At 33.5% G+C, this 12005-nt stretch overlaps 3 protein-coding genes across 3 annotated transcripts; all 3 read left to right on the forward strand.

Moving 5' to 3' along the window:
• Positions 1 to 616: 616 nt before the first annotated feature.
• Positions 617 to 2844, forward strand: LOC108198678 (uncharacterized). The gene is made up of 4 exons (XM_017366457.2): positions 617 to 1312; positions 2063 to 2152; positions 2315 to 2382; positions 2540 to 2844. Exons 1-4 carry the CDS (start codon positions 683 to 685, stop codon positions 2673 to 2675), a joined length of 924 nt encoding a protein of 307 aa, XP_017221946.1. The 5' UTR covers positions 617 to 682; the 3' UTR covers positions 2676 to 2844.
• A 2452-nt stretch (positions 2845 to 5296) lies between these two features.
• Positions 5297 to 7170, forward strand: LOC108199112 (uncharacterized). The gene is made up of 4 exons (XM_017366857.2): positions 5297 to 5984; positions 6214 to 6303; positions 6463 to 6530; positions 6832 to 7170. Exons 1-4 carry the CDS (start codon positions 5355 to 5357, stop codon positions 6965 to 6967), a joined length of 924 nt encoding a protein of 307 aa, XP_017222346.1. The 5' UTR covers positions 5297 to 5354; the 3' UTR covers positions 6968 to 7170.
• Positions 7171 to 8769: 1599 nt separating this feature from the next.
• LOC108197201 (proteasome subunit beta type-2-A) lies at positions 8770 to 11949 on the forward strand. Its single transcript, XM_017364749.2, has 3 exons — positions 8770 to 9045; positions 9579 to 9702; positions 11433 to 11949. Exons 1-3 carry the CDS (start codon positions 8888 to 8890, stop codon positions 11763 to 11765), a joined length of 615 nt encoding a protein of 204 aa, XP_017220238.1. The 5' UTR covers positions 8770 to 8887; the 3' UTR covers positions 11766 to 11949.
• Positions 11950 to 12005: the final 56 nt, after the last annotated feature.

Genomic DNA, 12005 nt, shown 5'->3' on the forward strand with positions numbered 1-12005 from the left:
TACGGAGAATTTAATACATCCTCTCAGGCAGAATGATTTTACTTTGGGAAAAATTAGTCTTAAAATCATTCTGCCTGAGAGGATGTATTAATCTGTGGAAACTCTTGTAATGTTTAGTGAAAATAATATGTCAGATTGAGCTGTATTCGCTTGATTTATAAATCAACTATGATTTTTTATTCTGCGAAATCATCTCAATCATAAACACTACTCTATAATTTTGTATATTATAATATTTCATCACATTTACTTATTGAAGCTGTTCTGGTTATATTTTCCTTGATACCAAATCAAAAGATACTAATTGAATGCCGTCGAAGTTGAAACATAATTTAAAATTCATTGAATATCATCATATTATAGTATAATTTAATATTTCAATTAAATATCTAGAAATTCGGTTACATATTTTAAAATCCAAATTGAATATTCTCCGATTTCATCAATAAAAAGTAACTATTTAAAATTTCAATTAAATACATAGATACTAATTCATGAAAAAGTAATCATAAATTCGTATCTTAAACATATCGCACAGTATCTTTTTATTCTCCTATTTTAATTGTGGAAGCGGGCCATATATACAGACGTGCCGCCTATAATGCCTATAAATGCTACGCAATATCTGGTTCGAGAGAGCATCTCGAAAAAGTTTTCGTATAGTTAATTTAGACAGAAAATCATGGTGAATATTTTTAAGATGCTAGTTTCGCCACTAGTAAACGGGGCGGTGAAACTAGCCGGGCTGACTCCTAAACTCGTAGAGATCGAACCCGGAACAGTACTAAATATTTGGGTACCAACCGAAACCCTGAAAAATACCACAAAAATTCCTCACAAGCCGGTTGTAGTGTTTCTTCATAGCTTTGCTGCAAACGGAATTCTGACATGGTTTTTTCAAGCCATATCTTTATCGGGCACGTATTCTGTCTACGTGCCCGATTTCATATTTTTCGGTGACTCGACCACCGATAAATCAGACCGCACAACGGCTTTTCAAGCCGAGTGCATAGCCAAAGGGTTATCGAAACTAGGAGTCGAAAAATGCACAATTGTTGGTCTTAGCTATGGGGGTATGGTAGGGTTCAAAATGGCGAGGAATTATCCTGACTTGGTTGAGTCCATGGTGGTCTCGGGCACGTTGATGGAGATGACGGAGTCGATAAATTCTGCGTTGCTGAAAAAATTTAACGCGAATAGCTGGTCAGATTTGCTGATGCCAACTTCTGTTGATGGTGTAAAAGAGATGATGAGTGTTGGGACTCATAAGTTGCCGTGGCTACCTGATTTCTTTTACAAACATTTTCTAGAGGTATGTTTTACTTACTTTGTTTCGATATTGGCTTTTTTCATGTAAAGTTGAGAATTTTTGATTTTATGTGAAAAAAGGCATATCAATATTTGACTTTTGTGCTTGTTAATTTCGTAGCATCTTTCTAGAATTAACTAGTCAATTTTGTTGGATTATCGTGTTTCCGTGGCTTTCAATTTTCTTCCGTCTTTTCATCAATGCAATGCGAGACTATAAGGTGTTTGATACCATTCTCGGAGGGTTATAAGTCATCATTCCCCAATATTCTTTCATGAATAGTACGTGCTTATTAAGCTTTGAATTCACATGATGGCCTAATTTTGGGTCAAAAAGATAGAGAGCAAAGTTGTTTTACGAGTCTGATATAATTGTGTGGGTAAATTTATTCTTTGGGAATAAAAATATATATTTGAAAAAAGTATGTGTCATTATATGTTATTTCTAAAATAAATCTTCATCTTATTTTTTACTGAAAATTATATTATATATTAATAATAATTGAGACTTGAGCAGAATATATTATATTTTCCATAATATATTATATTTTCCTAAAAAAATTTCCCAAATTTATGTGGCTATGTGTGATTAGTTACACTCGTACTGACAAATAAAATAATGAGATTCCTATATGCACATAAACCACCCAACCAAAGATCTGTCAGGTATCTGTTAGTCATTTGCATGTCATTATCAAATTAAATCTCAGTTAACTTTTATATGACAAATGGACTAAATAGATGGTTATTGCAGGCTTTATTTGATAACAGGAAGGAGAGAAATGAACTTTTGAAGGCTTTGGTTGTTAAGGACAAAGATGCAGGTTTACCGAACTACACCCAGGTTTATTACTGCTCATTATTGATCAAAAATCCCTAATTATGATTAATGTTTATTTAGACATAAATATGAAAAATTGTCTCTTTGTTTTGGTGGATTGGGAGGTGGAAAAAGAGGATTTTAGACATACGACTCACATCTTTGCTGTTCATAATAAATTTGCAGAGGATTCATTTATTGTGGGGAGATGATGACAAGATTTTCAACTCCGACATTGTTAGCAACATTAAGGAGTAAGTATGACTATAGATATAATTCCTCGAACACATACGTACATATATTTGTATTACACCAGCTCATATAATACATTTACACAAGCCTTATTGAAAATATATAATGTATGACAATATATGTAGTATCTACTAATCATTGGAATACAAAATCTTGCAGAAATTTAGGAGAGAAAGCGAGTGTCGAATACATAGGCAAGGCAGGACATTTGTCACCAATGGAGCGACCGTTTGTATTCACTCAGTGTCTTAAGAAAGTTCTTTCTTCCTTCCAGACTGAAGTTAAGAATAAATAGTACCGCATCAGTTTCTTAAGAAATGTTTGGTTGTTTAATTGAGTTCTTGTTGGATACTGTGATTTCAAGATTTATGTTTATGTTTGACTAAAATAATATTTCATTTTGGATTTTTGGATGTTGGATGATTTTGTTATCAAGTTCAAGTAATTATAATTTTTGAATCGAATTGTTCCAGTGCAATATCTGTCAAGGGTTTTCAATTTATTGCATTTTCTATGTTAATTGTCAAATTATGATGTTATGATCAAATTACTCTATGAAACTGTGAGGAAATAATTTTCCTTCAAGAGTGATTTTTGATTTCTTAAAACTTAAGAGACTGGTTTAACATGCTCAGAAAGTTAAGGTACCCAAGTTTAAGTTTTCATCAAATATAAAGAAAGATAGGTTACCTTCTGCCATTAAGCATAATACAAAATCTGCCCTCCCTCTTCACAGATGTATAGTTCTGGTTCTGGATATAACAGCATAGTTGTGATTCTAATTGGTTGCTGTATATTACAGCAAGTGGTGTGGTTTTACATGTCATGACTACTTCCTGCAGCTCTAAATCTCTGCTTTTACTACAAGTCCCTAAAGTGTGTACATTCTAAATTTCTAACACTTGTGATGAACCGAATTTCTCAGACATTCAGATCAGACTTTTCGTTAAGGTGATACGGAATGGAAGATTAGAAAATTTATTAAATTTGTGCATGGTTTATTTATGACTGAATACAACTGGTTCGGTTAACTGTCTAAACTCACAAGTGGATATAATAGTTTTAAGTTAAACGGAGATCTTACTATAATTCAACCTCTGCTTTAGCTTGAGGCACAACCATGTAAGAGGGACCATAACACCTTTCCATGCATATCTTTTTTTTTTTATAAGCAACAGAGATATATTAAAAGATAATAAAGTAGCAAAAGATACAAGACCCATGCGACCAAACAGAAGAAACAAGATCACAGACCTAAACCTGAACCCACGGACGCCATAGAATCTAAGCCAGAGAGCATAATACTACTAATACAAAACCCAAGAAGCGACAAAATAGACTAGCAGGCTGAACACTATAAGAGCTTGATGGATTAAAAGTAATATCCTTCCATCTCCATGAGCATCTGGTCCACGTTCATTAGATTGATACTTGCATCACCAAAATACGGAACAGAGGGGACAGCATGGAAGGCATCAAAGCCACTGGGAAGAGCATTAGAGAGATTGAGGCTGTGAGAGTTTTTAAGCATCTTGGCTTCGAGAATGTCTTTAAGGCACTGCCCATTTTCTGCAATAGCATCGAGATTAATTACCACTTTTTCCATTTCCTTGGAGATATGTTTCAGAATTCCATTGTCAATGAATTTGATCGCCTCCGGATAAAAAGCCCATCATTGTTGAAAGCATAGCCTTCAAAGACCTTCTCTTTGCCCCTAGCAGACGGGCCAGCCTTGGAAGATGTTCCAGCAGACGAAACATCATTAGAGCTAGACTTGAGCTCAATGTTGATAACTAGTTTGATAGGCTTGCTCTCTTGTATAAATGAATCCTTCGGTTGGGTGGTAAAACAGGGGTGGACATGAGAAGGTGGTATGAATATTGTTTTTGATATTATTATTTCAGAAAATATTATAATAAAAAAATTATGTGTATAAATAAATGTTATTAATAATAAAAAGTATTTATAATTTTTTATATAATAAAGTAATTTAATTTAATAAATAAAATTATAGATCATATAGGGAAAAGTATCATCTCAATATGTTAATGATTGATAATTACCCGTTATAGACTTATAAAATAATATCAATTATTACGCATTAAATTATTTGAAACGCGCTCTTTCAATTTCTCAATTACACAAATAAATAGTATCTTCGCTAGCTATTATATAAATCATATAAAATAAATTGCACTAAATACAGAGATATAATCGAATTTCAGACAGGTTCAATCTCGATCTACATCCTGATCTCTACAAATTCATCATTCTTTGAAAACCAAAACAATCCTTAAGTATTTAAATATCAACATATTTTAATGAATTTTTAGCAATTTTAATTGAATACAATCATATTTTTAAATCATAATTTTAAATGCTGATTGAATATTGTCAGATTTCAGAATAATTTGAAATCTCAATCGAATATCCTAATATTCTGTTACATTTCCTAATATTCGAATTAAATACCCTCAATTTCATGAATAAAAAAAATCTTTAAAATTTTAATTGAAAATACCCCTAATATTATTTGCAACATGCAAAATAAAAAGATACTAATTCATGAAAAGGTAATCATAAATCTATATCTTAAAAGTATCTCGCAGAGTATCTTTTTTTGAGAGCAGATACGTGCCGGCTAACGGCTATAATGCCTATAAATATTACTCCCTCCGTCCCATTGAATTGTTAACATAACTTTTTGGCACGCTTTTTAAGGCTTCAATAAAATATAGTTCCATGATGTTTTTTTTTATAAAAAAAATTCTGAATAAAAGTTTGATGTCTAAACTTTTATTCAGAAAAAAAATAAATTTAAAAAATATTATATTGCTATATTTTATAAGAGCCTCAAAATGCGTGCAAACAGTGTACGTTAACAATCCCACGGGACTGAGGGAGTATGCAATATCTCTGATCTGAGAGAGCACCGTTCAGAAAGTTTTCGTAGTGTTAATTCAGACAGAGAATTATGGTGAATATTTTTAAGATGTTAGTTTCACCACTGGTGCACGGGGCGGTGAAACTAGCAGGGCTGACTCCTAAGCTCGTAGAGATCGAACCCGGAACAGTATTAAATATTTGGGTGCCAACCGAAACCCTAAAAAACACCACAAAAATTCCTCACAAGCCTGTTGTAGTGTTTCTTCATAGCTTTGCTGCCGATGGCATTCTGACATGGTTTTTTCAAGCCATATCTTTATCGGGCATGTATTCTGTTTACGTGCCCGATTTCATATTTTTCGGTGACTCTACCACCGATAAATTAGACCGCACAACGGCTTTTCAAGCCGAGTGCATAGCCAAAGGTTTGTCGAAACTAGGAGTTGAAAAATGCACAATTGTTGGTCTTAGTTACGGGGGTATGGTAGGGTTCAAAATGGCGAGGAATTATCCTGACTTGGTTGAGTCCATGGTGGTCTCGGGCACGGTGGTGGAGATGACGGAGTCGATAATTGCAGCGTTGCTGAAAAAGTATAAGGTGAATTGCTGGTCAGATATGATGATGCCAACCTCTGTTGATGGTGTAAAAGAGATGATGAGTGTGGGTACACATAAGTTGCCGTGGCTGCCTGATATTGTTTACAAACATTTTCTGGAGGTATGTATTAATACTCCCTCTGTGTTTTATGACTTTTTTCACGTAAATTTAATAGTTTTGATCCTATTGTATATTTGAAATTAAAAGTGTTTCCGTCACTTTTAATTTCTTCTGGCTTTTCATCGATGCAATGCGAGACTATGAGCTAGTTTGTACCGGCTTTAAGCCGGGACTTAAAGCTGTATTAAACTTTAAGCCCATTCATGGACTAAATAGATGGTTACTGCAGGCTTTCTTTGATAACAGGAAAGAGAGAATTGAACTTTTGAAGGCTTTGGTAGTTAATGACAAAGATGCGGTTTCACCAAACTACACCCAGGTTTATTCATTATTGATCATAAATATCTGATTATAGTTAATGTTTATTGAGGCATAAATATGAGAAATATCTCTTTTTCTTTTTTCCGATTGGGAGGGGGAAATAGAGGAATTTAGTATTCATAGACTCACATTTTTGTTGTCGACTAAAAATCTGCAGAGGATTCATTTATTATGGGGAGATGATGATAAGATTCACGACTCCGACTTTGCTCGTAACATGAAGGAGTAAGTGTTTATAGAAAATATATAATATGTAAAAGGGTTTGTCTAATGTGTGCCCATAGGCACATGCTAAACACTAACATTTATAAAATTGGAGGGTTTTGATTGGTGTGGTTGGTGTAATTGCAGGGGGTCCATCATTATTAAAGAGGATAAGCCAATAGAAACCCTCTAAACTCATAAATTTTTGTGCTTAGTGTGTGCCCATGGGCACACCACAGAAAAACCGTATGTAAAATATATATGGACACCTCATACAAAATCATTGAAATACAAATCATGATTATTATTTGTTAAATTGCAGAAATTTAGGAGAGAAAGCGAGTATCGGATTCATAGACAAGGCAGGGCATTCGTCACCAGTGGAGCGCCCTTTTGTATTCACTCAGCACCTTAAGAAAATTCTTTCTTCCTTCCGGACTGAAGTTAAGAATGAATAGTATTGCGTCATTTTTTTAAGAAATGCTCGGTTGCTTAATTGAGTTCTTGTTGGAGACTGTGATTTCAAGATTTTAAGTAATTGAGTTCTTGTTGGAGACTGTGATTTCAATTAATTGAGTTCTTTTTGGATTTTAGACAATTTTGTTATTAAAATCAAGTAATTTTAAGTTTTGAATCCATTTGTTCCTGGACAATGTCTGTCAAGGGTTTACAATTTATTGCATTTTCTATGTTAATTACCAAATTACAGTGTTATGATCAAATTATTCTCCAAAAGTGTGAGGGACTAGTTTTGTGGAAGTTCAGACACTGGTTTTTAACGTCTGGAAACTTCATGGGTCGTTTCTCAATTCTGAAAGTTTAAGAAACTGGTATAACATGCTGAAAAAGTTGAAGGTACCCAAGTCCCAGCTTTAAGTTTTCTTTAAATATGTCATCCCTTATAATTGTATTGTTATGATTTTAATTGGTTATATTATACACCCTCAGTTTTTTATTATTTGACTTTTGGCACGTTACTTTAGGTGAGTTGACCGGATAGTAAAAATTTATTTTTGATTGATTTTTTTTTGTGAATTAAAATTTTGATTATATATTTTTATTCAGAAAATAAAATTTTAAAAAATAATATGTTTAACTACTCGGTCAAAGCACTTAAACATATGTGCCCAAAATCAAAACGTCAAATATTAAAAAACAGAGAGAGTATGTGCGTAAATTCAACACTTGTGATGAACCCCGGATTTGTCAGACACCTAAAACAGACACAAAATGGAAGATTGGAAAATTTATTAATTATGTGCATGATTTATTTGAAGCTGGAAACATCTGGTTCGATCAACTGTCTAAACTTATAAGTAGATATAATAGTTTTAAAGTTAAACGGAGATCTCAGTATCTCACTATAGTTAATCTTGTAATTCAACTGAATCCAAGTCTAGTGCTAACCTATGTATAGTGCTTGGCTGATTTTTTTTTCTTTTCTCGTACCTATGTCTTAAACTGAGTTTTTAAAATTAAAAAAAAAAAAAATAGATATAGGTATGAGAAAGTGAGTGTTTGGGTATACAGCTTCTGGGCTTAAAAGTTCATAAGCCTGTGTTTTCTTTTTTGTTGTTCGTCTGACAAACGTCTTAAAGTGCTTAAGCTTAATTTCCTAATTTTTCTTGATACTCAGTTTCAACTTCTTTTTGAACCAACTCAGCAGATCTCTCTTAACCGCGCTAAATTACAATGCAACAGTATATAATCTAAAAGTAAACAAGAAGCTAGTAATTGCCTAATTGGCTGCATATATTTTGTTTCATGCAAAATTAAAATGCTAGATTGCTATCATTTCATGCGAAAATACTATGAATATCAATTTTAATGTTATTTTTATATTCTTTTTGAAAAAGAACTCCTTAAACATATAAACTAAATACGAGCTCAAATATATCTATTCATATGAGTCGTTAGAGTTGTTACATAAATTCTTAAAGCTAGAGAAAATAATAAATTAATTATTTCTTGTAAAATTAAAAATGAAGTCAGCAACTAACTAACAAGTACTAACAAGTAATCTTGGAATTTAAGAGAGTATCATTTGCATTATAATATTATTGTGTCCTCCTTTTACACTCAGAACTAAAATTTTCTTTTTTGTTCCTGGTTCCTACTCTTTTCAGTAAAATAATCTTTACAAACCTCTTTGACCTCACACTCTACTTTGGGCCGAGGCCTTGGTCCATATCAATCTGCGCTAGCCCAAAACTCATCAACCCAAGAAGAAAAACCCGGCTAGAAACTGAAAGAGTACAAATTACAATAATCACAAGCTATATTACTACAACAATTCTTCTTCTCCAAGACAAGACTCTTTAAATTAAAAACCCTAGAATCTCCCCCAAAATCAAATCCATCCCCAAAAATCAAAAGCAATGGAGTGTGTGTTCGGTTTAGTTGGCAAAGATTTCGCACTGGTGGTCGCTGATTCATCGGCCGTTCACAGTATACTAGTTCACAAATCTAATGAAGACAAAGTGATGGTTCTTGATTCTCACAAGCTCATGGGCGCTAGTGGTGAAGCCGGTGATAGGTCTCTCCCTCCCTCTCTCTCTCTCTCTCTCTCTCCCTCCCCCTCTCTCCCTGTTTACAGCTTTGGTGTGATCTGCTATCGTAAAATCTCGAACAATAAATACTAGATAAATTAATAAACTCGGTTATAAAATACATTTTGCCTGTCCTCGATTATTTAAAAGTCTCAATCAAATTATAATTTTTGCATCTGTTGCTTTTATATTTTTTGAATTTAGCAGTACATGAAATTGGTATTTTAGGTCTGATCTGTTTCAATTTAGCTCATATATGAAATAGTATCTTTAGGTCTGATCTGTGTAAAATATCAAAGAATATATACTTGATTGGATAATATCCTTGATTAAATAATGTATTTTGAGTGTTCCCGATTTTAAATGGATAAGGAGTCGATTATTTAATGGAATTCTTATGTTAATTTATAGGAATTCTACTGTTTATTAGTTTGATCTGGTCTTTGTTTGTGTATCTATTGGTAAATATGGAGTTCTTAAACTGATGATCTGGGTGATTTGAAATGGATGTGTTTGTCAGAGCTCAGTTCACGGAGTTTATTCAGAAGAATGTGTCATTGTATCAGTTCCGTAACGGTATTCCTTTGACTACCGCTGCTACTGCTAATTTCACCCGTGGGGAGCTTGCTACGGCTTTACGCAAGGTATATTTTGGTTAAATGTTTTGCACAGTTCTAGACTGAGGGCTATAGTATGAATCAATACAAAATTAATTCTCATGTTTTAGTGTAACTGATTGTTTTAGCGCTATGGTTCTTGGTAGAAATTGTAGCGCTAATTTTGATCTTAATCTGTTGAGCTATGTAGCTTAGTGCCTAATAGTTTTTTGAAGCAAATTATAGTTAGTTGTTTGGCTTATTTTGCGGGTGACATACTGTGGTTTTCATTCTCCGTTCATTTGTTCTTTATGGTAAGTGTGACGCCAATATGCGTATCTGCCCGAAAATATGGTAATGTGTTGATATATAACCAGATATATTAAATTAAGAGGCCATGACTGCAACTCTACAATTATTCTTGGAACTGATGCAGATCTTTTTACCGGAGATCATTAATGTATTATATTTTATTATTTTGTATCTTCTTAGACTACTCTCTTGTCCTAATAGCAGCTGTTTGACCACCAGTGTATCCGTGACATGGTTAGATTTATGTGACTTGTTGTAGAATCCAACTCGGCTAGAGTATCTAAAGTGTTCCAATGCATTAAACAAGAAAACCACTAACGACAATGGATCCCATATAGTCATTACTCATTAGTATGGTACAATAGTATACCAAATTAGGTGATCAGGTGAACAAAATATCATGTCGAGTAAATGAAATGATCAATTACACTATCACAGAAATTTATAATAACTCTATATATTTATTATTAGGAAGAACAGTAAAAAATATAATGGTGGATATTGCTAAACAAAGAATAATGCATGACTTACAGTCTTGTAAACCTAATGACTTTAAAAACTGACCTCTTTATGTTCTCAAAATGAGGAGATATGTAACTGTTTTACTTAATTGGTGTGGAGAGTTTTGAGGGTTCATATATGAAATTGATTAATTAAGCACAAGTAATTTATCTTGGAAACAGATAATACATAGGTGCTAGGCGTTGACTTCGGATCAACTTAATATGTAGGAAATTTGCTAGGCATCTAGGTGGATGTTAGCACTTGGAAAATATTTGTGCAAAACAGAGTAATGTTATTCACAGGGAATAAAGTAAAGGATATATATATTTATATATTTTTGCTATCACCTGAGCCCAAAGATCTCCACCTTTACTCCTCCAGTGACTTCTGCTTTGTTAAGCAGTCTCCCTAAGCATTGGGAGTAATATATGAATAACTTGTGTTTTGTACAGTAATTCAATGTTAGTTGGCCTTTTCTGTTGCATTATTAATGAATATGTAGAGCATTTGTAAAGTAGGTTGTTGAGATTCACTGGATCCATAATCTATGGGAGGTAGTTTAGAGTCGAATTACCAATTCTTTTCTCTATAACATATTATCTAATGACATGTCTATGAAAACTCTTATAGGAATTTCTAGTATCTGCCTGCGTAGATTACATACATAGTTGTTGTCGAGAACATAATATTTTTTAGCTCACCAGAAGCAAGATCGAATAAGATCTTGTATCATCTTCTTTAGAAAAAGTTTAAGCATTGTAATGATTCTGTTATTATATCCTTAATGGTTGCAGCATTTGCTGTGGTATCTGATTTGATGTAAGATGAGTTCTAGATTAAAGTCGTGTACAAATTTGTTATATTTTTTTGTAAAAGGCTCTCATCTTTGAAGAACCTACTGATGCCTAATTAATATTATTAAATAATGTGATGTTGCTAACTGTTGTGGTTTGCATTTTCAGAGCCCATACATGGTGAATATTGTTCTTGCTGGCTATGACAAGGAAACAGGCCCTTCTCTGTACTTCATCGATTACATTGCCACACTTCACAAACTAGACAAGGCAGCCTTTGGGTATGGTGCATTCTTTTCCCTTGCCATGATGGACCGTCACTATAGAAGTGATATGTCCGTGGAGGAGGCAGTTGATCTGGTAGACAAGTGCATACTTGAGATAAGGTCCAGATTGGTGGTGGCACCACCAAACTTTGTTATCAAGATTGTAGACAAAGACGGAGCACGGACACATGCTTGGCGTGAAACTGTCAAGGAAACCCCCATGTCTACAGCTTAACTTATTTGTAACTGCAAACCTGTCTGAATCAACTTAAATTGATATAAGCTGTGTTATGTACGTTGTTTAATTTTGTTCAATGTCAGGATATTGTTTGGGATTTCTGGTCATTCCCAGCTTGTTAGTTACATTCGGAACCAAAGCCAGAACCTGTCATTTTCACACTTATATTATCTTCCTATCATATCGCATTGCCCTATATATTGCTGAAATTGTTCTTATTTTCTTTCATTCTGGAAA

This window comes from Daucus carota, chromosome 8 (assembly GCF_001625215.2).
Source record: "Daucus carota subsp. sativus chromosome 8, DH1 v3.0, whole genome shotgun sequence".
Taxonomy (NCBI): domain Eukaryota; kingdom Viridiplantae; phylum Streptophyta; class Magnoliopsida; order Apiales; family Apiaceae; genus Daucus; species Daucus carota.